The following is a 27651-nucleotide window of genomic DNA, read 5'->3' on the forward strand; positions in this document are numbered from 1 at the left end:
CAAACCGGTCTCGGCTCTCTTACAATTTCAAAGGAAGAAAAGAAAAGGATCACATTTTAAAAATTGATTTGAGAGAAACATCGATTTGTTGTTCCACTTATTTATGCATTCATTGGTTGATTCTTAAATGTGCCCTGACTGTCGGATGGAACCCATAACCTTGGTGTATTGAGGTGATGCTCTAACCAACTGAGCTACCTGGCCAGGACCATCCCACGCTTAAATGAAATCTATACTTTATTCAATATACTCTTTGTAGGTATAATATAGTGCATTACAAACAAAACCTACTAGGCATCTCTCCAGGGAGCATGCCTTTCTTCCCTCTCAGGTATGCACCTCCTAAACTGGAAGGGTTGCCAGAGAGCAGTGGGCAGCTGCAGCTCATCCCAAGATAACCCCCCGAACCTGTCCCTGTCTCCAAGGCCCCTTTTCTCTGACTTTCCAGTGAACCAAAGTAACTGCCTAGGCTCATTTCTTTCCTATAAGGTTTCTAGAGAACCAAAGCAGCCTCACTAGTCTCTCTCCTGATGCTTCCTTTCTCCTAAACTCTTTATGGTTTCACTGTCCTCAGCTTTAACAAATATAATCTCAAAATCACCTGGACTCATTCTGTGGAAACTTTCCTGCACCGAGTCAAAAGAAAAGAAGAAAAAACTTACTACATGCAATGTTGTGTCCAGGATTGGATCCTGAAACAGGAAATGGGCATTAGTGGGAAAACGGTTGAGATCTGAATAAAATCTGAAGTTTAGTTCATATTAATGTACTGATGTTAGTCTTAGTTTTGACAAAAGTACCAAGTTAAATTAGAAGAAGTTGGGTGATTAATATATAACTGTACTATCTTTACAACCTTTTGCTAAATCTAAAATTACTGAAAAAAAATTTATTTAAAAAATGTATTTCATCTCCTCCTGTCCATCTATATTCACCATACTTTAGACTAGTGGCTTTCAAACTTTTTTGATCATCGCCAGCATAAGAAATACATTTGCAATTTAGTATATACATGCAAATAAATAATTTAAAAATATGTGTGATGTAGTCTATTTTTCTCTCATTCGATTGTGTTCTGGTAACTATCCACCTATGTCTTCAGACCCACAAATGGAAAAAACTCTACTCTAGCTGCATTGGCCTTCTATTGGTTTCTCACACACACCATGCTTTTTCATAGCTCAGGCCTTTTTGCTTTTTTTTCACCGATCAATGACTGTTTATTGAATAAATGTACTACTGGAGTAGGAAGTGGCTTAGAGTCCAGTATAAATGTCCCTATTGCTTTTGTTGCTCCTTCCATGACTGGAAATCACATTTCTGCTCAAAGGACACATCTTCATATTGACTGTAGATAGAACAGACTGTTCTTATCTCCTCAAAAAAGATTTCAAAGTATGTCCAACATAGTAGGTTCTCCCCATTATCTCTGTTACTACTCTATTTCTTCCATAGGCTTATTTATTTACTCATTATTTTCTGACTCTCAACAAGAATGAGGGGAAGGTCCTTTTGGTCCTGTTAACCAATGTATCCCCAATACCCAGAATAATATCAAGCTCCTGACAAGCACTCAAATAATTGTTGAAAGAAGACATATGCAAGCACACTGAGTCATCTATGGAAATCAAGTGGAGTAGTAGTCTTCTCCACAATTCAGAATCACAGCTTGGAATTCTCCCTAGGCCTCTCATAAAGTCACAGAGCAAATAGAGGAAGACAATTTTATTTCTCTAATCTGCAAATTAACAATTTTTTAAAAAGAAACAAATTATCAAAATTATGGGTATTATTATATAGATATTTCTCACTCCACTAGGTCAAAAGAAAAGGAGATAAGAACAGTCTGTTCCATCTACAGTCAATATGAAGATGTGGCCTTTGAGGCCACAAAAAAGTTTAAATCATAGTTATTATGTTATTCCTAAAGGAATCAGTCTTGCTAGTAGCAGTAAGCAACAATTCAAATGTCCATGTACAGCAACAGGGTCCCTGAACAAAGAGCCTTCTTCTCTTCTGGTTCTCTCCACCAAGGATATAGAGCAAGATCATAACAAATGTTCCTTCCGTTTCAAGGTGAGACATCCACTGACGATACGAACAGAGGACTCCTGGAGATAAATGGGGAGTGTTTCCCACCAAAAAAAAGCTGAGACCCAGGAAAAAGCCTGTGTTTCTGTCTTGGAGGTGAGCTGATGCTGAAGTCAACTGGGCTATACCAATTCTGATTTGAACATAAACGCCCACTGGGTGTAATGCGGGGCCGCGCAGTGATGACGAGGAGCAAACAGGAAGCACAACGTCCGAGGCCCACTCTTTTAGTGCTGGGACCACTTGATGCTCTTAAGGTCAATGCCATCCTGCACCATCTCCCAGAGAGGGCTGCCAAAGAGAAGAGATATTGGATGAGGGAGGGCTTAGAGGAGAAGCAGTTAAGAATCCTTTATTAAAGGGAGTTTTCCTATACTTAAACTACAAATCACAAATTGTGTATTGATATTGCTGCAATGACAACTATGAAGACTCCAAAAAAACACCTGAATTTATGTGCTTCTTTAGTTTTTAAAAGCATTTTTCCATATTCTGAAAATAAGTAGCCAAAGATATTCACTTTTTTGCTTTGTGGAACCTCTAAATCCTAAAATCCAATTATTTGCAAACTCTGGTTTCCGGCTACGTGAACCCAGCATGAGCACTGCAATTCCTTCCACGGGGTCTCTGCTACAACGATGCGTACCTCATTTCGCGAAGACGCTTCACATGGTAAATGCACTTCTCTACCGTGTAGTCCACTTCCTCCTCTGTAGTGAAACGGCCAATGCCAAACCTGAAAAGGGCATAGGAGAAAGCTCTGCATCAGAGCTCTAGCACTGAGGTGAATTCATTAGCAAATACTCAGTGAGGATTTACTCCACACACAACATGGAGAGACACGGCCCTTCCCCTCTAGGGCTCAGTTTCTGTGGTTTGTGGACCAGCCACATCAGAATCTGCAGAGAAGTTTCCTATTCCTCCAGGCCTAGTGAATCATTTTCTCGGAGTGTAGGATTCAGAAATCTTCATCTGACACAAACTTCCCAGGTGTTAGTCAGTGAAGTCTGAGAATCACTAGTCTAGAAACGTTCATGAAGACTTAAGGAGGAATAAGGAAAACTAGGTTGAGGAGACGATAACAGGAGGTAAAACACACAAAAAGACGCCTTTCATAAATGTTACAGCTCAGCTGACTGACCTGATAGAAGAGTGAGCCAAATCCTCATCAGTGCCAATTGCTCGAAGGACATAAGAGGGCTCCAGGGATGCAGAAGTGCACGCACTGAGGAGAAAGAGGCAGAGCCTTGCTCAGTTCATCAGCATCTGATTTTAGCCCCAAACCCCCAGACTTCTCCCATTTCCCAGGCCCCTACAGTCATAACATGGAGACAAAAGAGACATTCCCATCTGTCAGAGCCAAAGGGCGGGATGCTACTGGCACTTTCTGGGATGTAAACCAAGCTCCTCTGGGCCATATGGAGGTTAACCTCCTTGAACAAGGATATTGCCACAGAATGACACCACAACAAGAGCTGGTCTGACAACAAGAGGCAGCAGAACAGTGTTCACTCTCCTGTGACTGAATACACCATATTGTACCAGCATAGATGGCAGCTAAACCCGTACCCGTGGTGGCCTTCAAAGTATACTTCAGTTCTGAGGCCTACTACAGAACTGCTAATATAATACTAGAACAGATACTTGCATCTCCCAGGACTATAACACGTACAAAATTCTACCCCAAGAAGCCCTCCTAGAATTGCAATTTCAGCCTGTGCCCAGCTAGCTAAAAAAATAGATGCTTACGCCCTAGCCAGGATGGCTTAGTGGATAGAGCATCATTCTGTGGACCTAAGGATCCTGGGTTCGATTTTGGTCAAGTACATGTACCTTGGTTGCAGGCTCCTCTCTTCCCGGGCCCTGGTTGGGGCAAGTGAAGGGGGCAACCAATCGGTGTGTTTCTCTTACATTGATATTTCTCTCTCCCACTCTCCCTAAAAATCAATGAAAAAGTATGCTTGGATGAGGGTTAACAAAACATAAAAATAAGTAAATAGATGCTTACAAAATGACCTTTATTCTTAACCAAGAGCTCTTGTCTCTGTTATTTCTATGCTGGAAAGCTCAATAATCTGTTATAACACCTAGAAGCCAGGCTAACTGGTCCTGCCATAGTCCTTTTGTCCGGTCCAACTTACCTCCCCGAAGATAAGGCCACGTCCTTGAGTGCCATCAGCAGACTCTCCCCTTCCACATAGGCAAAGGAGAGGTTGATACAACCTGGAAAAGAGAACCACTATAAGAGGAGTCTTAGTCTCAGGCTCTTCCAGAATGGGAATAGAAAAGGCCTGTCCATACCTGGGTAATGGTGAACAGGGTCCCCATTCATCACAACATCTGGAAGGCTCTTCATAATCTTTTGTATCAGTCTCTCTGCTAACTTTGAAATTCGCTTGTGGTCGTACTAAGGAACAGGCAAGAGAGAACTAGGCATAGTGACCATCAACAGCACAGGACAAGGAACCCCACTCCTGTGTCCAGAAGTGACTGTGCATTAGACCTATCTATCATCCTATGCTACTCTTGGAGACCACTGTATCCCCAGCATGGAGCACAGCACCTAGTATGCAAAGGTGCTAAATAATTGGACACATGGGTTCCAATACCCAGAAATAAATGAGCTGATAACTACTGAAAGAACCTGGATTTTGGAGTCCATAACACCTCCCTCCAAAACAAGATGCCAGCAGCACTGGGACAAAGACAGTTTTCTTAAACGTCCTCTTCTGCCAGAGATCTGATTCATCATGCTGAGAAGCTTCTAACAGGAGACTCAACACAGGGGAAAAGGGTGTGAGAGGAAACTGCTCTCTCCATACCTCCATCTCTTGCTGTGCCACTTCACACGCTGCCCCCAGGCCCACCACCAAGGGTGTGGGCACTGTCCCAGACCGCATACCCCGCTCCTGCCCCCCTCCACTCTGCAGGGCCTCCACACGCACACGGGGCCGGCGGCGAATGTAGATGGCACCAACCCCTGGGAAACAAAAGTTTGTTACATAAAAGAGAAAAAGAAAAATGCAGATGAAACAAAATATAACTTTCCAAAGGGGTCAAAATAGTCTTTCAACTTTTCTGTAAGCTTGAAATTTTTCAAAATTTTTCTGTAAGCTTGAAATTTTATAAAAGGTTGAGGACAAAAATAAACAGCAGTAAAAGCATAATACATATCAAATCAAAATTATTTTTTAAATATATATATATTTTTTTATTTCAGAGAGGAAGGAAGAGGGAGAGAGATAGAAGCATCAATGATGAGAGAGAATCATTGATCGGCTACCTACTGCACCCCTCCTACTGGGGATCGAGTCTGCAACCCGGGCATGTGCCCTTGACCAGTATCGAACCTGGGACCCTTCAGTCTGAAGGCCAATGCTCTATCCACCAAGCCAAGCCAGCTGGGGTTATATCAAAATTATTTAACATCAGGAGGGTAACTACCAGAAGGAGTCAAAACTCATTTTTAAGTTTAAAGTAGCTCCTTAAGCATGTGTAAAACGGCATCACCCAATGCAGCATTACTCACAATAGCAAAAAAAAAAAAAAAAAAAAAAAAGGAAACATCTTAGATGTCTTTCATCAGGAGTATGGGCAAATAAATTATGACACATGAAATACAAAGCAGGTGTATAAAAGAATGAGAAAGCTCCTTTTATACTGCCGCTGTAAAATCTCCAAGATACACTATTAGAAAACACTTAAAATTTTAACAATCTATACTTTAATTTTTTTTAAATGTATTTTATTGATTTTTTGCAGAGAAGAAGGGAGAGGGATAGAGACTTAGAAACATCAATGTGAAACATCAATCAGTTGCCTCCTGCACGCCCCCTACTGGGGATCAAGCTTGCAACCAAGGTACATGCCCTTGATCATAATTGAATCCAGGACCCTTCAGTCCAGAGGCGGACGCTCTATCCACTGAGCCAAACTGGTTAAGGAGTGTACTTTAATTATTTTTAAAAAGATATACCCAGCCTGTGTGACTAAGTTATTGAGCATCGACCTAATGGGCCAAGTACAGAAGGTCACCAGGCAGAAAGTCCTGAAAGCCCAGCAAAGGACAGCTGTAGGATTGGACCTCGCCCCCAGGTGACTGTTCTTCCCCTAGCATTTTGCTGGCCATGCAGTTTAGACCCCCTTACCTTTCCTTCTTAGAGATAACATCAGTTTTATTTCAGCTCCAGGCCCAGAAAAGCAGCAAAACCAGACCAGTGACCCCATGGCTGACCTCAGGACCAGCTGCATTGACTAAAGACCCACTGCAGTTGAGACTTAGACCCTGAAAGGACACATCTGGAAAGCTGCTGAATATTTTTTTTTGTAATATATTTTTGTTGATTTTATTAATTTAGAGATGAAGGGAGAGGGAGAAAGACCTAGAAACATCAATGATAGAGATAATTATTGATCGGCTGTCTCCTGTACATCCCACATTGGGATTGAGCCTGCAACACAGGCATATGCCCTGACTGGGGATTTAACCATGACCTCCTGGTTCATAGGTCAATGCTCAACCACTGAGCATGCCAGCCGGGCTGAGTATTCTAATGAGATCTTCCAGTGGGACCTCCTTTAAAATCTCCATCCAGCCTTAGCTGGTTTGTCTAAGTGGATAGAGCTAGAGTGTTGGCCTGTGGACTGAGGGTCCTTGGTTAGATTCTGGTCAGGGACATATGCCCGGGTTGCGGGCTCCAATGATTCTCATCATTGATGTTTCTGTCTCTCTCTACCTCTCCCTTTCTCTCTGAAATCAATAAAAAAATATTTTTAAAAAATAATAGCCCTGGCCAGTTTTGCTCAGTGGATAGAGCATTAGCCTGTGGACTCAAGGGTCCTGGGTTTGATTCTGGTCAAGGGCAAATGCTTGGGCACAAGGGCTCGGTCCCTAGCGGTGGTGGTGGTGGTGGTGGTGGTGGGGTAATCTCCTCTCTGAAATCAATAAAAAAATATTTTTAAAAAAGAATCAACCAGCCCAACCCAATTTGGCTCAGTGGATAGAGTGTTGGCCTGCGGACTCAAGGGTCCCAGGTTCAATTCTAGTCAAGGGCACATGCCTGGGTTGCAGGCTCGGTCCAACGTGTGGGAGGCAGCCAATAAAGATTCCCTCTCATCACTGATGTTTCTATCTCTCTCTTCCTATTCCTTCCTCTCTGAAATCAATAAAACAAATATATATTTATTAAAAATTTTTTTTTAAAGAATCAAATAAGTGGAACAACAAATCAATGTTCTCTCTCAAATGTGTTTTAAATAATAATAAATTAATTAATTAATTAATTAAAAAAATTAAATCTCCACCCAGTGCTCTCCCTCCCCAGAGCATGACCATGCCTTTCCCTTTCTCTACCCCTCTCTACCCTCCCCCAAGGCATGTTACCATTATCTTCCTCACTCCCTACCTTCAAGGGTTCTTCCTTTACCTCTATGACTTGTTTCCTAAGCCCATTTCTCCTAGGAATTACTTTTTCTACCTCTGTGCTTTACTAAATATATGTTCTCTTATAGTTTGGGTCTTGGCTCTAAATTCTTTCCTAGCCAAAACTCAAATACTGAAGTTGCTGAACCCAGGACTGGTCTGACCCCACCAGCAATAGACACTTGGTGCTATGTTGCCTACAACACAAGAAACACCAATCAAAGGGTTTACTGGGAAGTACAGAGCAGAGGGACTCTAGGAAGGGCTGGTACCTTTGGGACCATAGATTTTGTGGCCACTGATGCTCATGAGATCAATTTTCATGTCGTTGACATCAACTGGGATTTTTCCAACAGCCTGGGCTGCATCGGTATGGAAATAGACCTTTCTGGAACTGCAAATCTGCCCTGAGGAAACAACAGAGGGAAAGATCAGAGCACCATGTTGGAAAGTCACCCTGCAGTGATCCCACAATGTTCCATGAGTTCTAAGGCAAAACTGCATTTGGCATTAGCCTCAAACCTTATAAGTCATTTCTCTTTCTCTCTCTTCAACACTGATCTTTCATAACCCTTTTTATGTAAAAGAGACCAACTTTCATAACCCTTTTTATTTAAAAGAGGTAAAGATTAACAGATGAATTTGCTAATGTGACTAGGAGGTTAAGTCTGGCTCTAAATTAGCATAATAAAGAGATGTTCAAAAGTGAAAACAGCCAGAGGAAGAAAAAAAGAAGAGCAGAGGTTTTGGGGGATTTTTTTTTTTTTTTTTTTTTTACTATACCAATTGCAGTAAAATGAAAAGCACATAAAAGGTACTAGACCTGGATTCAAATACTGGCTACATCATTTACAATGTGTCTTTCCCCGGGTTGCCATACTGTGCTCTATAGTGTTTCAGCTCCCAGCCCCCTCCCACTACAAAGATGCTTGGTGGACTAGCATCAGGGTTCACCACCATACTCACCTATTTCCGAAATGGGCTGCTTCACTCCAATCTCATTGTTCACAGACATGATTGAGACCAGGCTGGTATCGGGCTGGATAGCAGCCTCTAGTTCCTAAGAATATCAGGAATAAGAAGGCTGTACAACACCACCAGGTACTCCCTAACTTAGAATGTGGGCAAGCTTAGTCTTGAAAAGGGGATCTTTTGCTACACCCCTATCAGAATACTGATAATACAAAATTGCTGGGGAGAATGCAAAGAAACGGTATCATTCATATATTACTCATGGAATGTAAAGTGGTACAGCCAAACTGAAAAACACTTTGCCATAAAAACCAAACACTTTGGCAGCGTTTGTTCTTTATAAAACTTGTGAACAGCCGGCACCGGTTTGGCTCAGTGGTAGAGCGTCAGTCTGCGGACTGAAAGGTCCCAGGTTCGATTCCGGTCAAGGGCATGTACCTTGGTTGCGGGCACATCCCCAGTAGGGGGTGTGCAAGAGGCAGGTGGTCGATGATTCTCTCTCATCGACGTTTCTAACTCTCTATCCCTCTCTCTTCCTCTCTGTGAAAAATCAATAAAAATATATTTTAAAAAAACCAAACAACAACTTGTGAACAAAAAGAGGTGCTGTAGCCGAAACCGGTTTGGCTCAGTGGATAGAGCGGACTGAAAGGTCCTGGGTTCGATTCCGGTCAGGAGCATGTACCTTGGTTGAGGGCACATCCCCAGTGGGGGGTGTGCAGGAGGCAGCTGATCGATGATTCTCACTCATCAATGTTTCTAACTCTCTGTCCCTCTCTCTTCCTCTCTGAAAAAAATCAATAAAATATATTTAAAAAAAAAAAAAAAGAGGTGCTGTAATAAATCAATGACCAAAAATAATCTCACAGGGTGATCTGATAAAAAATTACTAACTGGCCCTGAACAGTGGGATCAATGGTTAGAGAATCAGCCTGAGCATCAGTATTTGAATCCAGGTCTCAGCTTCGGTTCTGGATCAAGGGCACATACCCGGGTTCCAGGTTCGCTCTCTGGCCCTGGTTGGGGACACATGTGGGAGGCAACCAGTTGTGTCTCTCTCTGAAACGCAATGGGAAAAATATCCTCAGGTGAAGATTTTATTTTTAAATTCCTAAAAAAAATTCTAATTGGGGCAGGTATGGTGGGTACATATGCCCTTGACCTCTAACTTCTTTAGTGAAGTTTACCTTGGACATCTAGGTTAATACACCTTTGAAATGCCAGAATAATCCTCTTTTCCACACCTCATAGGAGCACATAATCTTGTTAACTATCCTGTAAACCAATCATGGAGATTTCTCTGCCTCACTTTCTCCAACCTTCATGTAATCTTGAGTTCCCTCATCAGTTCCAAATGTACATGACAGGGTTCTGTCTACATACTACATCTTAGGATTTGTCTAGGGATGCTAGTATCCAAACTCTGGTGGACAAGATGCTTAGACTCACTACCCAAAATGGACACATAAGGACATAGGACCAAAAGGGAAATATTTTTCTAAAAAACTATAGCTCCTCTTTAGAGTAGGGGAGGAAGAGGCCAGAGCTTCACCATGATATCAGCCCCTGGCATCCTACGCACACATCCCACACAAACCAGGAAGCAGCAACAAAGCTGAGAAATACATGCTCCAGAGAAAAGGACGATGGTACACACTCAAAGGGAACATGCTCTTGGTTTCTCTGCTAGGCCTACTTCTCTAAGCCCCACCCTCACCATTAGATCTAGTCCTTCAAGCTTAAGCTGAGACTGAAGATAGATATAGATACAAAGGCAGGAGCCATGCTCCTCCAATTTCCCCCCTCATGCCAAGAGCCACTCCTACCTTCAGGTCAATGATCCCACTCTTCTTCACTGGGAGGTAGGTGACCTTAAAGCCCTCAGCTTCCAGTGAACGGCAAGAGTCCAAGACACATTTGTGTTCTGTCTGGGAGGTGATCAAGTGCTTTTTCCGTGACCTATAAAACCTAGCCACCCCCTGTAAATTGGCGATGGTGGGAAAAAGGAGAATATACTCAGAGAGACAGCAATGACTTCCATTCCATTTGTAAAGGAAAAGTGGGCAAGGGTGGTATACTTCAAGGTCAATTCTCTAACACCCACTGGTTGTCCCACAAAGGATACTAACTACCCAGAGTTAGCCCAGGTTAAGGGGCCCAGGCCCAGAAGACTGCTTCCATTTCCAACACCAACTGCAAGTCCTGGATGTTACAACCCTCCCCCGCACCCCCATACTTCTGCCCAGCTGGTTACAAATTTAGGGCTTCCATAGCCCTCTAAAGTTCAATAATTCACTAGAATAACTCACGGGACTCATTAAAAGTGGTGTACTTATGACTCTGGTTTTATTATAAAGAATACATCTCAGGAACAGCCAAATGGAAGAGATGCATAGGGTAAGGACTATGTGGGGAGGGGCCCAGAGCTTCCATGCTCTTTCCTCCTGGAATCTAGGCATGCCACCCCTTCTCCACACACCCATGAGTCCACTAACCTGGAAGCTGCTGCAAGCCTCGTTGTCCAGAGTTTTTATGGGGGCTTCATTACATAGGCATGACTGATTAAATGTTTGGCCATTGAACTGAATCCAATCTCCAGACCCATTCTCCTCCCCAGAGGACAGGATAGCTGGAAGTTCCCACCCTTTAATCACATGCTTGATCTTTCTGGAGTAGGCAGCCTGTCCCTTGAAACTAAGGGCCCACATGAATTACTCCAGAACCATAAACACAGAATGGTACAAAGAAGCTTGCTTTGAATAAGGAATGACAATCCTGTCATTCAGAAAACTCCAAGGGTTTTTGAAGCTCTGTACAGGAACAGAGAACAAAGACCAAATATATTCACAGGTGGAAAATCCAGAGCATGCCTAACCCTACGCCACAAGCAAAAGCCTCTCTTTTATTTCTACTTAAATAGCAAAGCATACAAATAGAGAGATACTGATACCCAAAGCTGGCAGTATAGAAATGAAACTCATATACTTATTCCTTGCTAATGGCATATTTAAGCTCTAAATCTTCAGATAATTGTGTAGAAAGATGTCTTAAAAGCTGTATTCACATTCTTTTTTTTTTTTTTAATATATTTTATTGATTTTTTATAGAGAGGAAGGGAGAGAGATAGAGAGCTAGAAACGTCGATGAGAAAGAAACATCGACCAGTTGCCTTTTGCACACCCCCTACCGGGGATGTGCACGCAACCAATGTACATGCCCTTGACCGGAATCGAACCTGGGACCTTTCAGTCCGCATATCGACGCTCTACCACTGAGCCAAACCGGTTTCGGCTGTATTCACATTCTTTAACTGTGATTCCTCTTTTGGGTGTTTACCTTAAGAAAATATTTCAAAAAATAGAGAAGCTATAGAGACAAAATATGCTTTAGTTATATTTACAATCCTCAAGAAAAATGGGAAGGTTAAACACATCCAAGAGAATGAATAGTATAATAAAATGAATACTAAGTTGTAATAATACAACTCCATAAACAAGAATGTACTTATAGTAAAAATAATGGAGTTTGAAAAAAAAAATAATGGAGTTTGAAATGGAAGAACATAAGATATGTTATTAATGGCTATAGAAGAATAAGTATTACATGCTACAACTTGTGAAAATATTAAAAGCATATTCATATATATGTGTGTTTTTTTTTGAAACAACAATAAACAGAATTAGTTTAGTAACAGAATTCGGAGCAGAATAGGGGAGGAAGCCATATTATATTTTAAACTTTTCTACAGAATTAAAAATCATACTACAAATATATGATTACTTTCTAAAAATTAAAGAAATAAAATGTACAACTCCATTCCTCCAGAGCTTATCATAGAGCACTACTATAAAATAATATAAACTAATTAGGCAAAATTTGCCGAAATCGGTTTGGCTCAGTGGTAGAGCGTCGTCAGTCTGGGGACTGAAAGATTCCAGGTTCGATTCCGGTCAAGGGCATGTACATTGGTTGCAGGCACATCCCCAATAGGGGGTGTGCAAGAGGCAGTTGGTCGATGTTTCTCTCTCATCGACGTTTCTTGCTCTCTATCTCTCTCCCTTCCTCCTTTCTGTAAAATATCAATAAAATATATTGAAAAAAAACAAAACTAGCCGAAACCGGTTTGGCTCAATGGATAGAGCGTCAGCTTGGGGACTGAAAGGTCCTGGGTTCAATTCTGGTCAAGGCCATGTACCTTAGTTGCGGGCATATCCCCAGTAGGGGTTGTGCAAGAGGCAGCTGATCGATGACTCTCTCATCGATGTTTCTAACTCTGTATCTCTCTCCCTTCCTCTCTGTACAAAATCAATAAAATATATTTGTTAAAAAAAAAAACCAAAAAACTAATTAGGCAAAATTTAAAACAATATAATAACTGTATGTTCTCCAGGATAAGAGACATAAAAGGAAAACATTTAAAAGTTGCCCCGTCTCCTATCTCACTTAACCACAGTGTAGAAGGCTCTCATAGCACATAGGTATTTACTTTACCCATCCAGGGGACTGAAGGGAACAATGTCACAACTATTCTTAGTGATCCTTAAGCTCTGGGTTTGGGATCTGTGGGACCTTTCAAAGCAAACATTTTCAAAGTTTTGAAACCATCCCCATCTTTAGAGGGATCTGGCTCTGTGATCTCTATAGTCCAAATAAAGGATGCTTTCCTGCTAACAGAATCAGGCAGTATGATTCTGGAGCCTGTCCCTGGCCTCTTACACTCAGGACAGGTCATAAAATAAAATAAAAATAAAATAAAACATTGGACGCACAGTTGAGAGACCATGGTGAGAGGGGGTAAAGCCAGGGTTGAATTTATAGCAGCCCACAAGTTATCAGAACCAGGGTATTTACACAAGTGATCCTAGTAACCAGGCTCAGTCAGAGGTGAGTATGTTCCATGAAACACCAACATGACTACTGAGTGTGGAATTTTACTTTTATAAGTACCAAATATCTGTAGTATGTCCCAAGGATAGAATTGCTGATCCTAAAATGAGTGACCAAATGAATGCCTGCAGAGGGTACCAGAGTAATCAGGACTTTAAAAAATGGGACATCTAAAAAAAATGGGAGGTACTTGTTGCAAAAAGATCTGATCAGAAAGAAAAGGAAGGCTGAGAGGAAGGCAGCTGTGAAATCATACATACAAGAATGAAACTGAGAAACATGCCCAATTATAAGTGCATCTGGACTTCACTGTGACTCGATCAGAAGGACAGGGGAAGTGCTAAGTCACCATTATCCACTCTGTGAAGTAGCTGCTATCCAAAAAATCAAGTGATCCAAGAGCTACCTCCTTTCCTATCCAACTACCTTATGGAGCTCAGTTCAATAGGAGCAAAGATTTTTAGATGGCAAAGAATTGAAGGAAACAACAAATTAGAAAGAGTATGTGTGTCTTTTCTTCACAATAGGGCGGGAGTGGGTGGCTGGGAAATATATGTATGAGCCAAGATGATAGAAAGATACCATATCCCAAGTCAAGAAAGCCCCAATATGCCCTCTTACCTTAATTGCTATGTTATTGGACTCAGTAGCGCCGCTAGTGAAAATGATTTCACGAGGATCAGCCCCAATGAGGGATGCTACTTGCTGCAAGTCAAGAAACAGAGATGAGTACCATCAGTTCCCCAGGAAAGTACTTGACCCCAGGACACAGCTAGGACAGAGCTCTAGACCTCCACTGTGTCCTATCCACTGCCCAAGAACAAGCTCTGTACCTACTAGGGTCAGACAAGGATAAATTCACTTACACCCCAGATCCCAGACTCTTTTCCAGCCCAAAACAAAATAATAATAATAATATTTTTTATCTAAAAATATTTTTTTATTTTGATTTCAGAGAGGAAGGGAGATAGAAACATCAATAATGAGAAATAATCATTGATTGGCTGCCTCCTGCACGCTCCCCAATGGGGATCAAGCCTGCAATCTGGGCATGTGCCCTTGACTAGAATCAAACCTGAGACCCTTCAGTTTGAAGGTCGACACTCCATCCACTGAGCCAAATCAGCCAGGGCTGATTTTATTGATTTTAAAGAGAGAGAGAGAGAGAGAGAGAGAGAGAGAGAGAGAGAGAGAGAGACAGAGACAGAGACAGAGACAGACAGAGACAGAGACAGACAGACAGACACTGGGGATCAAACCCAAAACCTGAGTAGGTACCCTGACCAGAAATTGATCTGGTGATCTTTTGGTGCATGAGATGATGCTCAACAAACAGCCACACCTGCCAGGACAATAATGCTGTTTTGAAGAAAGTACTAGTTCACTCTGGCCAGTTTGGCTTGGTGGACAGAGCATTGGCCTACAGACCAAAGGACCCTGGGTTCAATTCTGGTCAAGGGCATGTACTTTGATTGCAGGTTCCTCCCAGACCTGGGTCCCTGGTTGGGGCACATGCAGGAGGCAACCGATCGATGTGTTTCTCTCATATTGATGTTTCGCTCTGTCTTTCCCTCTTTCTTCCACTCTCCCTAAAAACCAATGGAAAAATATACTCAAGTGAGGATTAACAAAATAAGAAAGTACTAGTGCCTGGCTGGTGTAGCTCAGGGGTCAACCTATAAACCAGGAGGTCACAGTTTGATTCCAGGTCAGGGCACATGCCCTGGTTGTGGGCTCGATCCCCAGTAGAGGACATGCAAGAGGCAGCCAATCCATGTTTTTCTGTCAATGATGTTTCTATCTTTCTTTCCCTCTCCCTTCCTCTCTCCAAAATCAATAAAGACATTAAAAAAACAAACAAACAAACAAAGAAACAAACAAACACTATTTCAGCCCTGGCCAGTGTGGCTCAGTTGATAGGAGCATTGTCCTGTATATAAAAAGATGGGTTTGATCCCCAGTCGGGGCACATGTGGGAGGCAATCAATCGTCTTTCTCTTTCTTTCCTTTCCTCTAATATCAATTTTTAAAATTTGTATTAAAAGAAAAAGCACTAAAAAAAAAAAAAAAAGAAGAAAAAAAGAAAGAAAAAGCACTATTGGACTCATCAATGCATTAGATTAATAAACACATCACTAGCATTGTCTTATTTAATTCACCCAATAACCCTAGGGAGTAGGGTTACAATCTCATTTGCAATGTGAGGAAACTAAGGCTTAGAGAAATTAAATAACTTGCCAAAGGTCATTTCGTTAGGGAATGTGAGAACTAATCAAATGCCTTTAGGGGATACCAAGGCCTGCTCTCTGAATCTCTTAAAGAGTCCCAAACCATTTATACCTCCATCCATACCTACCAAGGAAATGCCTCCCACAGGCCACTAAATCCATGCCATCAGTAGGCCCCCCCCCACCCCACCCCCATTCCTCTGTACTAACCTGGCGAGCACGTTCCATGGCCGCCTCACTCTCCCAGCCATAAGCATGTGTCCGGGAGTGTGGGTTCCCATAGTAGTTGACTAGGTAAGGGAGCATGGCATCAAGTACCCGAGGGTCCTGAGCACAAAAGAACAGATCAGTCTTCGTGAGCCCCATAGCTAACTTAGGCCCCACTCCATCTCCTCAGACCTGCCTCAGCAAACTCCCAACCCTTCAGACAATGCCCAATTAGGCCTCAAACATCCCTCCAGTCCCTCAGGTACTAACCAAATATCAACTTAATACACTCCCACTCCCAATCCTTCTTAAATCAGGCCATCTACCATCTCCCTGGGTAATCTAAAAAACACTGTCATTTCCTAACAGCCATTTCTGCAGATGTTTACATTCCTCCCAGGATATGTGACTTTCAAGGGGCCAGGTTATGACAGAGTCCACATATTGGTGAAATCTTGTATTAATATTCAAGTGCTCATCATGTGCCACACTGTTAAGGGCTGTGTTATGTCTTTTTAATTTAATCCATTTACTACTTGCCCACACTCATAGTTACTAAATAGCCATGCTGCTACTTCCAGAGCCCATGATTTTAATTACTACTGTAGTGCCCCACTGAAGTGATTTGACCAACATCAATAGCTTGTAAGTAGTTGAATCATTTCAAGTGGACTACAAGTTAAGCCTCCTAACTCCTAGCTCACTGCTTTTTCCTGCACACACTCATCAGTGGCTCTTAGTTCTACAAGAATCCAACCACTTCTGTACATTGTCACTTCCACAATATAATCCCTATAAACGGCGTGGGAAAAGCTGCCTCTCCATTCTTACCAGAGGAGTTGTAGCTTGCACATCCATGTACAGAGGTCGCAGCACTGACTCCATCTCTGGAGCAATGGCTGTATCGGAGGGAACAGCTGACTGGGGAGCATGGTCTGCAACTGCCAGAAATATGGAACAGAGTGGCCAAGTGACTATGGACACAGGGTATCCAAGACATCAGAAGGTAAAGTTTAAGGAATACTGGGGTTGAATCTTAATGAAAAACGAAAGAAAACATCAGGATTTGAGCAAACTGTAAACGGAGATAAGGGATAGAGGCAGGGCTCTTGGAGAGGGATGTTAGGGACAATATTAAAGTTGCCTCGTTGGGAGTTGGGAAGGCTCTGAAATGGCAAAGCCATTTAGAAGGGATGTGGAGGCATAGTAGGGAAGATGGCCTTTGAAGGTCCCTTGCTGGACGGCTAGCATCTCTAGAAGTTGGTTAGAAGAATGAAGGCCTAGCCTCTCAGGCTGGGAAGGCCAGTGGGATAAGATCTGAGTGGGTCGCGGCGAAGTCGCTAAGAAGGCCAGCTAGAGAAAACTGGAGGGATGAAGCCGAGGGAAAGGGTCAGAGGGTCCGGGTAGGGGCGGAAGAGGGAGGCTACGGAATATTGAGCTGCGTCGCCGCGCGGAGGAGAAAGAAGGCGCGCCTCCCGGGAGGGTGGCAGCGAGCGGGACCCAGAGCGTACCGCGCAGGCGCAGACCCCGGGTGGGCGCCTCGGGCCGAGGCCCCGGAACCGCCGGCAGGGCCGCAGCCACCCGCCTCCAACCTGTCCGCAGCAACATGGTCCCGGAGGCACAGCCCCTCGTCCCGAGCGGCTGCAGCACTTAGCTACGGACTCCCGGAAGTACTGCTCTGCGCCCCGGAAGCGATTCCTCGGGCCACCAGCGCGCTCCACCTTGCGTTCCGTGAGACGTGGAACTGCAAGACCGAGGCCGCGAGCGAGGTGAGGTGGGGGCTCGAGGGTCGGAACGCTCAGAGGGTGATGGATTCGGGTTACACGCTGATTTACCTTCCCGAGCTTCCTCGAACCCTTAGGTCCGCTCCCCACCCCTTTTCCTCTGACTCCGCCCGACTCTAGGGCTGGCGGTCAGGCCTGCATTTCCCTGATCCTCGAACCTCGCAGATGCCGGTGACCGTGGGTCCCTATGGACAGTCCCAGCCAAGCTGTTTCGACCGGGTGAAGATGGGCTTTGTGATGGGCTGCGCCGTGGGCATGGCGGCCGGGGCACTCTTCGGCACCTTTTCCTGCCTCAGGTGAGGGCGCGGTGGTGACCTGGGGTGGGACTCGCGGACCTCCCCGCCCTCTCCGCTTGGCCTGCTGCCCGAATGGAGCCTAGCGCGTTCCAGTCTCGATGACCTCGGAGCGAGACCAGTGTCCTAACCACCTTCAGTTAGGACCGGTCGGAATCCCTCCGCCCCAGCGCTCCACTTCTGTAGCCTTAGGCAAGTTGAGCCTGGGTTTCCTCAGGTGTAGAACCAAGTTAGTAACATCTACCTCCTAGAGTTGTAAGGATCAAGGCAGAGAACACTTAGCACCGAACCGAGCATGTATTAAGTCCTCAGGAAATGGTTATTACTGTCGTTGCCGTTATTCCCGACTGCACATCATGAAACTTGAGCAGTTTTACTACAGGCAACAGGATGTAGAAATGCAGCAGATAAATTCTACACAGTGTCACTTTCACATATGACTCTCCTCAATTTTTCAGACTGAAATTACTACTTATTTTGCACTTCGTGTCAATCACTGTGCTAGATGCTGTTATCACAATTCTTTTATACTTGACACAGTCTGTAAAATGACTCCACAATCACTTTTAACACTAGGAAACCATCTAAAACACAGCTGTTGTTATTGAATCATATGTACATGCTTGAAAGGTAAAACCAAGCAGAAAAAAATGGTTTCCATGTACTTGACACTGTATTTGCAGCCTCTCAGAAACTAAAGGCAGTCTCTGATAGATCCTTTTCAACTAGTCATTACTGATCCTGGGGGAGGGGCTAATGTCCTATTGGACTTCTTGAGTGTATGGTTCATCCTTAGAAGCACAGTTCATATTTCTCCATATATAATATTTGTGTTCCCAATTGGCCCCATCTTGGTTTCCTCCTCTCAGGATTGGAATGCGGGGTCGGGAGCTGATGGGCGGCATCGGGAAAACCATGATGCAGAGTGGCGGCACCTTTGGCACATTCATGGCTATCGGAATGGGCATCCGATGCTAATCAGGGCAGTGGTTGCTCACATCTACTCTATCCCATCAGCCCCAGCCCATGTACTATAATAAAAACACTTTGAGTAGTCTGTGTTTGGAGGCATTTTTTTCTTCTGCAGACTATTATACAGCTTGTTTAGAGATTTTCCGAGGTGGGCTGAGGTTTCTTTTTCACTAGACCTGAGTGTTTACAAACTAGAAAATTTTTCCATGGCTGGAAACTTTCATAAATTCTAGTAAACCTTTATTACTCAACCTTTTGTTGATTTATCAGTTTTAATTTTTTATAAATCTTTATTGTTGGAAGCATTGCATGTCTCCCATCATTAGTGTTTTAAAGGTAAAAAATTCATTTCCTTGCCAAAACCGGTTTGGCTCAGTGGTAGAGCATCGGTCTGCGGACTGAAAGGTCCCAGGTTCGATTCCAGTCAGGGGCATGTACGTTGGTTGTGAGCACATCCCAGGTGGGGGGTGTGCAAGAGGCAGCTGGTCGATGTTTCTCATAGACATTTCTAGCTCTCTCTCCCCCTCTCTGTAAAAAATCAATAAAATATATATTTTTTAAAATTCATTTCCTCAAGGTCACAATTCAAAAGGGTGTTTTCTTTTTTAGTACGTTTAGCAACACCATCCAGGCAAGGGTGTTTTATTTTCAATACTTCGTTCATTCAAAAGTTGTCCAGATATACCTGCTGGCTTGATGAGAAAAAGAACCAGTTATCCATGGTGACACAAAATCAAACTATCAGGCACTTTTATAGCTTTTCAACTAAAATCAATCCCAGATGATTATCTTACCTGTCATCAATGAGGATGTGAATTGTATAGACTATTCCTCATCCCCCCACAAAATTATATTGGTCAAACCTCAGTTCTCAAACATCTCCCATCTCATTTGAACAGTTTGCTTCTCGATACAACCCTTTCATGCTGATACCCATCTGTATGATTCAGTTATGTATCTGAGGTGAAAAAGGAAAAAATACAGGAGTATAAGTCTGTTTACTACTGTTAACATCTCAGGGAATTGTGCTGTATTTTCCTTCTCATTAAATTTTCATTTTTAGCCGAAACCGGTTTGGCTCAATGGATAGAGCGTCGGCTTGGGGACTGGAGAGTCCCGGGTTCGATTCCGGCCAAGGGCATGTACCTTGGTTGCGGGCATATCCCCAGTAGGGGGTGTGCAGGAGGCAGCTGATCTATGACTCTCTCATTGATGTTTCTAACTCTCTATCCCTCTCTCTTCCTCTCTGTACAAAATAAATAAAATATATTAAAAAAATAAATTTTCATTTTTACTGTACATTTTCTTTTGGTAAATTTCATGCCTGTTTTTAAAGTGTCTAAACAGTACAGTAATGTACTATATATAAGAAAAATTATGCCCTGGCCGGTGTAGCTCAGATGGGTTATGCAGGTTCTATTTGTCAGGGCATATACCCAGGTTATGTTTGATCACCAGTCCAATGTAAGGCAGTCAATTGATGTTTCCCTTCTCTCTCATGGATGTTTCTCTCTCCCACCCTCCTCTAAAAACCAATAAAAAGATTTTGTTAAAACTGGCTAAAACCGGTTTGGCTCAGTGGTAGAGTGTCGGTCTGCAAACTGAAAGGTCCCAGGTTCGATTCCAATCAAGGACATGTACATTGGTTGTGGGCTCGTCCCGTGGGGGTGTGCAAGAGGCAGCTGGTCAATGTTTCTCTCTCATCTACGTTTCTAGCTCTCTATCCCTCTCTCCTCTCTATAAAAAAATCTATATATTTTTTTTAATGAAAAAAAAAAAAGATTGTTAAAAAAAAAAAAGTGCAAAACTGATCATTTGAGTCTGGAACAAATTATTTCTAATGGGGGGAAAATGCTTTGGTTTTCTAAGTCTTCCAGAACGAATTATGTTGGACCGCGGTTCAGCTGTAATTGCCTTGATGAGTAGGTTCTAAGTAAATGGGAATATTTACAAGAAACTAGACCTAAAATATTTTGTGGTCATAAGACTCAGATTCAGCCAAAATCAGGGTTACTTCCAGAATACAAATAGATTTTCCAGAGTAGGTGAGATGTCTACCCAGAGGATTTCACTCAAAATAGCAATTGGCATTCCTTTCTATGTATCAGACTTTTTAAGACATTTGCTTTGAACATCATTTACAACCCAAATTTCATCCTGTGGTAGAGCTAAATTTCGCTGCCTTTATTAAACCATGGACATCTTTGTTGGAATGAGCAAACCTGACAGAACAAGGCTTGATTCAAGAATTTAAAAATGACTTTTCTTTTGGGGGGGGGGGGTAGAACACATAAGTTAGACCCAAGAAAAACGGTTGCCCAGTGTTTACAAAATCAAGTTAACTTTAATTTTAAAACTTATGGTTGAATAATTTAAGCAATTTTGGACTAACTCATCCAAAAGGGTTGGTAGAAAATTGTGATGGCTCCATACAAAGTAAATAGTGTAAAACCTGTGCCTCAACGCTATCAATGCAACAGAAACAGAAGTGAGGTAAGAAAATCAGTATTGTCATGCCGAGAAGGGTCCCGGGTTCAATTCCGGTCAAGGGCATGTACCTTGGTTGCGGGCATATCCCCAGTAGGGGATGTGCAAGAGGTAGCTGGTCGATGACTGACTCTCATCGACGTTTCTAACTCTCTGTCCCTCTCAATTCCTCTCTGTGTAAAATCAATAAAATATATTTTAAAAATATATATATATATTTAAAAAGAAAAAAAAGAAAATCAGTATTAGATGATAGTCATTCCATTGGGATCAATACCTATCCAAAGGTGCAACCTATACACAACTTGAAACAGAGTTCAGGGTATAAATGGTGATGGCTCACTACCCAAGTTAAAGCTCAAAATTCCATAATGAAGTAAATGCCTTGATTCAGTTTGGGAAATCACTTTAAACTTTTTTGTTCAGTATTTACTTTAAATAGTAAAGCATATTTTTACAAGGATGTCCAGACAACACAGGAAAATTAACAATACCCAAGTTTAAAGCCTGAATTTGTTGTTTCCTTTTTGTGTAAATCAGTTTTAATAATTACCCTAAGTACAATGCAAAGAGATAATATAGATAATATACAGGAATGTACAGAGACAACTCAAGGGCAAAAATTTTTCCAGACTGCTAATAATTGTTCCAGAGGCAAATACCTAATAAGTATGAAAAGTCAAAGAAACTAATATTCTATTTGCATGTTTCTATGACTTCAAAACATTTCAAAAATCAAGATTTCTTGTGGCCTTTTTAAGAGAATTTTATTTGAGTGGTTCTTACAAAGATTGTTGCAATATGAAAGTCATTTGTTTGATAGAAATATCAAGCTGTCTTGTCAAACACACTGAAGTAACCCAAAAATATATTTCAGAGCTCACAGAGCTTAAAAGAGCAAAGATTATATGCAACCAGACAAAACCTATTTCTGCATTTCCCATTTCTTGCTCAGCCTTTTGCTTACCAGACTCACTAAACATCTTGAGGAAATGCAGGGAGCATTTTGTTTGGAATCTTAGACACACTAACACACATATTTACAGAGAAACTTTTACAGATACATTAATTGAAAAGATACCATTCAGAAATGTAATTTTGAAATATTTTCTTGCCAATTGATCAGAGTGCAAGATGAGATGTTAATCAAACAGCCCTTTAGCTGTCTTGAATTTTCATACACCAAATGTATTTCAGAAACCTGTCTGCTAAACCATTAGCCAATATCAACATTAGTGAAAATGTGAAATGTAACTGTTGTGTAAAAAGTTAGGCTTCTGAAATGAAACATTAAAAACATCATATCCCTGTTGTCTGCCTTTATACATTAAGCACATTTGTTCCCCTAGAGCTATTTCTATAGATCCTTAATGTAATTTTCTACATGTACATTTAAAAGGCAGAACAAGAGAACAGTTTTGTATACAGTGGGATTTGCTATATAGGGAGAACGAGCACACTGCATTCCTGTTAACATTTTTATTTTTTCACGGTAACAGGAATTGTATACAAATGACAGTAGACCCTTGCCTCTTTATTTTTATCTAAATAAAAGATAACTCAAGATGAATTCTCAAAAGAAAAAGAGCTATGTACATAAGAGACTATATATCTTCCTTCATCGTCTACTTGGGACCAGTAGTTGTGTTGCTGTCATAGAATCAGGAAAGAGGTTGTGATAAGTTGGAAGAGGTACATATGCTGCTGTTATCATTTTACCTGTTGAAAAAAACAGATATTGGTAGTTTAATATCTTCACTTAGATTAATTAGAGCCATAATAATCAGAAAAGAAAGATTAAACTCACCAGCAAACCATCTGCCATGCAATGCATTTACAGCAGCAATGGCTGCAGCAATTGATGGGCACTTCACATACACATTGCCCTAAAATACAACCAAAAAAAGTATTACCCCAAACAGTGTGCGTTTGAACAGGTTTATTAAAGCGGCCTACAGTGTTCTATAACTATGTAATTGTTTAATCATAATATGACCCAAGCATCTGTAAAGTTTAAGGCAAAGAGAGCAACATTTTTGCTTATTAGAAAGACCTAATAGCCGAAACCGGTTTGGCTCAGCGGTAGAGCGTCGGTCTGCGGACTGAAAGGTCCCGGGTTCGATTCCAGTCAAGGGCATGTACCTGGGTTGCGGGCACATCCCCGGTAGGGAGTGTGCAGGAGGCAGCTGGTCGATGTTTCTCTCTCATCGATGTTTCTAGCTCACTATCTCTCTCCCTTCCTCTCTGTAAAAAAATCAATAAAATATATTAAAAAAAAAAAAAGAAATAGAGCAAATAGCCCCCTAGCTGGTTTGGCTCAGTGGATACAGTATCAGCCTGCAGACTGAAGAGTCCCAGGTTTATTCTGGTAAAGGGCACATGCCTGGGTTGTAAGCTCGATCCCCAGTAGGGGCATGCAGGAGGCAGCGGAATCTGATTTTCTCATCACTGAGGTTTCTATATCTCCCTCTCCCTTACTCTCTGAAATCAATAAAAACATCCTATCTAATAAGAGTAATATGCAAATTGACCAACACTCCATCACACAAGATTGCTGCCCCCATATGGACACAAGATGGCCAGCAGGGAGAGACCAGGAGTGCAAGGGAAGCCAATTAGTGGCAATCAGGATGGCAAGGGAGCAGTTAGGCCAGCTTGGTACAATAAAATTGGGCCTAAAAGGGCAGTCGTACATCCCTCAAAGGATCCCAGAATGGAGAGGGCTGAGGGACACCCCCTCATGCACAAATTTTTGTGCACCAAGCCTCTAGTATTAAAATAAAAAGAGCAAATAAATACCTGGGCTGAATTTTTGTCGACATAAATATGAATAACTCCTCCATGTTTATTACATTCTTCAATCACATCATCCTTAATCTCTGTATCCCATCCAGCTTCTTCTTCTCTGTAAGGAAGTATTAAGCTTTATTAGACACTGTATAAACATTTTAAAATATGCATTCTTTTAATTTAAAAAATCAGATATAGGGCACTGGAAGAAATAAAAAAGATATAAAACATTTCTAAAGAAGGTCATAAATTCTTAGGCTCTTTCTATGGTAAACTCTGAACTAATATTAATATAACAGCATGCTATAAATTATTCAAATTTATAAGTATGAAACTTATTTCCTAAAAAATAGTGACTGATTAAAAAATTTACAGAACTAATAATTTATTTATTTTTAAATAAGTAAATAATAAAAAAATAAATAAAATAAAATCATGGACCTAGAAAACAAGTATATAAACCATGTTATATAAATCAATTTTTAAAAAAATGAATTTCTTAAAAAAATAATAAAAAATAAATAAAAATAAAAATTTACAGAACAAGACCTAACTGGTTTGGTTGAGTGGATAGAGCATCGGCCTATGGACTCAAGGGTCCTGGGTTTGATTCTGGTCAAGGGCATGTACCTTGGTTGAGGGCACATCCCCAGTAAGGGGTGTGCAGGAGGCAGCTGATAATGTTTCTTAACTCTCTCTCCCTTTCCCTTCTCTGTAAAAAATCAATAAAAATATATTTAAAAAAAATAAAAATTTACTGAAACCCCCCTCGCCCCCAAAAATACAAAAAACAACAAAATGTGGACTCAATAAATGGACTTCTAATCACTGGATAGGAAGTAGAAAATATTTCTAATTAACAGCCTGCACTAATCAAAAGCAAATTAAAAAAAAAACTTTTCTATTAGACTGAAATAAACTTAAAATCTCAAAGCCCATAATTGCTATAAGCTGATAACCAAAATAAACACTGACACAAACTTTAGCAATATAAAATCTGGATAGCTTTCAATTCCAATCTTACAAACAGATCCAAAGAAAATAACCAACAATGTGCATAATAATTGTGCTACAAGGATAAAAAGTATTGCACTATTTGAACTATGAAATATATGGAAACATCCTAAGTGTTGAACTTGAACATTACTTACGTTTGAGGGTTAAACATGTTAGATAGTTGAAAACACTGTGTTGCAAGAGGTTGAACAGAGGCAGCTGCAGCTAAAGCTGAAGCTAAAAAAAAAAGGGGGGGGGGGGAATTAGTTTCATGGAAAATGCATTGAAATAAAACAAAAGAAAAAGCCCATTAAACCCATAAACCCAAAGTATGGAACTAGGGTATAATGTCAAGCCAGCCACTTAACTAATTTAACTTATTTAATAAGACTATCAAAGTGTGTAACAGAACTCATTTTAGTTGCCAGAAAACTGCATCAACATTTGAAGTGGCCAATCTTGAGAAAGTTGGTAGTTTTATTTTTCACAAGGGAAATTCAACTTTATGTGTAATCAAACTTAGAATTATACAAAAAACAAATCAATCCAGAAAGACAAAGGATTAAACAGAACATTGACTTTGTAAAATTGTTTTGAGTTTATACCTGTGTATTTTGGCCCAGCCAGGGTCAATCAGAAATTTAGCATCAACCTAGGACCAAGAGGGTCACTGTTTTGATTACCAACAGGGGCACATGCCTGGGTTGGGGGCTCAATTCCCATTAGCGGGCAGCTGATTGAAGACATTTCCCTCATCAATGTTTCTACCTCTATCCTTCTCCCTTCCTCTCTCTGAACCCCCCCCCCAAAAAAAACACTAAGAAATAGGATTTTAAAATTTCAAAATAAGGCCTTGGATGGTAGCTTAGTCCCAATATGCCAAGGTTGTGGGTTTGATCACCGTTCTGGGCAAAGCAGCAGCCAAGGAATGCATAAATAAGTGGAACAACAAATGGATGTTTCTCTCCACCCCCTGAATTTCTAACATGAATAAATAAGTAAAATGCCAAATAAACGTATGACCCTATTGTATTTCTTAGGAGTCTACCCGTGAATACATAAACACAAACATTATAAAAGGAATGTCTTAAAAATAAGATGCATAAAATTACCCAAGCATCTAAGATTTAATATCCTAGAATTATAAATTATATTACAAAACCAGATTAATCTTTTAAAAATGATTATCTGCTTTAGCATAAGAAATAATAGACTAGCACTAAAAATAAGACTAAAATATTCACTATATTAAAAGTAAAAAAATATTGAACACTGATATTTAAGCTCAGCATTTAAAACTTTTGGTTTTAAGTTTGAAGTGAGAGCACTGGACAAGACAGCCGCTTCATTGTCCACATATGATTTATACAACATTAACAGTAGCTGTTATACAACTCACCGTAATCAAAACATTTGACCAAATTTCATTCCAATACATAACAATAAAGCTAAGGATAAAGCAGTGCATTAGAAATTATAATTAAACATTCACCTGAAGAAGTATCAGAAATGTTCCATTGAATAAAAATTATGGTTGCACATGAAATACATCATAAAATAATTTTTTTTCCTGATATAATTAAGCTACATATTAAAGTGACTTAACAGATGTCAAACTTTATTGGGGATAGTTAAAGATGCAACCATGTTTATATTACGGTTAAAAAAATAAAGCCAGCCCGACTGGTGTCACTCAATTATTAACCTGTTAAGCAAGCGGGACCTATAAATACATCAAACATAAACAATATCGGGAACGGGTAGGACGTATGAATACATCCTTGAAATATATGTTGCGCCCTGAGAGGGACGGTATATATTTTTTGTAATCTTTATAATTGTTTGTAAAAGTTAGAATTTTTTAATTCGATGTTTCCATTTTTTTGTTGGTATTCTTTTCTATTTTATTGTAATTTTGTATTTTCCTTTGGGCTTTATATATAAATAAACGAAAATATATATATTTCATTTAAGTATAAATAAAAAAATATGAAATTTACGTCCTCCGGGCGTGGCGTACTGACATGTCCTAGTGAAAAAGTACGCGCCTGTTACAGGTTGCGTAATTAAAAAGAAAACTTCCCGGTTAACAGGTTAAGTATCAACCCATGAACTAGGAGGTCACCGGTGACTCCCAGTCAGGGAACATGGCTGGGCTGTAGGACTGATCCCACTAAGGGTCGTGCAGGAGTTGGCCAACCAATATCCTTTCTCTCGTCATTGATGTTTATAACTCTCTCCCCCTTTCTCTCTGAAATCAATAAAAATATTTGAAAAGCAAACAAAAAAAGATAGGTGAACATGTATCTTAAAAACAAAAAGCCTACGTAACCTCATCATAAATAAATAAAAGTACGCCTGTGGAAGAAAAATTAGGTCATTACAAAATAATTGACAACTTAATTTTTCCACTTCTTCTAATTAATTATGACAATATACTAGGAATACTGAAAAATATTTAGAAAATGTATGATAGAAATATTCCGGCTCAACCTAGAAGAATGCAGAACACAATAAATTCA

The 27651-nt window shown here is 40.9% G+C and overlaps 3 protein-coding genes across 14 annotated transcripts in view; 1 reads left to right on the forward strand and 2 right to left on the reverse strand.

The window, feature by feature from the left end:
- Positions 1-1710: 1710 nt before the first annotated feature.
- On the reverse strand, positions 1711-17453 carry NFS1 (NFS1 cysteine desulfurase). The gene is made up of 13 exons (XM_084887729.1): positions 17319-17453; positions 16639-16748; positions 15811-15927; positions 13994-14077; positions 10312-10464; positions 8480-8573; positions 7786-7920; positions 4914-5071; positions 4393-4498; positions 4233-4314; positions 3233-3316; positions 2738-2827; positions 1711-2382 (listed from the first exon to the last, which is right to left on the reverse strand). The coding sequence occupies exons 1-13, from the start codon at positions 17413-17415 to the stop codon at positions 2319-2321; spliced, it is 1374 nt and encodes a 457-aa protein (XP_084743855.1). The 5' UTR covers positions 17416-17453; the 3' UTR covers positions 1711-2318.
- ROMO1 (reactive oxygen species modulator 1) lies at positions 17321-18938 on the forward strand. 2 transcript variants are annotated; one of them, XM_084887731.1, is made up of 3 exons: positions 17321-17576; positions 17712-17887; positions 18754-18938. In XM_084887731.1, the coding sequence occupies exons 2-3, from the start codon at positions 17757-17759 to the stop codon at positions 18860-18862; spliced, it is 240 nt and encodes a 79-aa protein (XP_084743857.1). In that variant the 5' UTR covers positions 17321-17576; positions 17712-17756; the 3' UTR covers positions 18863-18938. The 2 variants fall into 2 exon arrangements, with proteins under 2 accessions (XP_084743857.1, XP_084743856.1); XM_084887730.1 differs by having other exon boundaries at positions 17757-17887.
- A 3146-nt stretch (positions 18939-22084) lies between these two features.
- Positions 22085-27651, reverse strand: part of RBM39 (RNA binding motif protein 39) — a 31993-nt gene continuing 26426 nt past the window's right edge. For all 11 annotated transcript variants that reach the window (XM_084888188.1, XM_084888185.1, XM_084888184.1 and 8 more), the window contains 4 exons: positions 25285-25366; positions 24143-24248; positions 23151-23229; positions 22085-23062 (listed from right to left, as the gene is read on the reverse strand). In XM_084888188.1, coding sequence (XP_084744314.1) covers positions 22962-23062; positions 23151-23229; positions 24143-24248; positions 25285-25366 — 368 coding nt within the window. In that variant the 3' untranslated portion in view covers positions 22085-22961. The remainder of the gene's footprint in view (positions 23063-23150; positions 23230-24142; positions 24249-25284; positions 25367-27651) is intronic.

The sequence above is a fragment of the Pipistrellus hanaki genome (genome assembly GCF_964339955.1).
Source record: "Pipistrellus hanaki genome assembly, chromosome: 6".
Taxonomy (NCBI): domain Eukaryota; kingdom Metazoa; phylum Chordata; class Mammalia; order Chiroptera; family Vespertilionidae; genus Pipistrellus; species Pipistrellus hanaki.

Bases quoted from the DNA above. Each gene is read 5' to 3' on its own strand.
- ROMO1 (XM_084887731.1), top strand. From the start codon at position 17,757: ATGCCGGTGACCGTGGGTCCCTATGGACAGTCCCAGCCAAGCTGTTTC. The intron at 17,888-18,753 runs GTGAGGGCGCGG...TCCTCCTCTCAG, and splicing joins GGCACCTTTTCCTGCCTCAG to GATTGGAATGCGGGGTCGGG.
- NFS1 (XM_084887729.1), bottom strand. From the start codon at position 17,415: ATGTTGCTGCGGACAGGTTGGAGGCGGGTGGCTGCGGCCCTGCCGGCG. The intron at 4,499-4,913 runs GTATGGAGAGAG...CCTGTTCCTTAG, and splicing joins TGGCACAGCAAGAGATGGAG to TACGACCACAAGCGAATTTC. The intron at 2,383-2,737 runs GTACGCATCGTT...TCTCTTTGGCAG, and splicing joins AAGCGTCTTCGCGAAATGAG to CCCTCTCTGGGAGATGGTGC.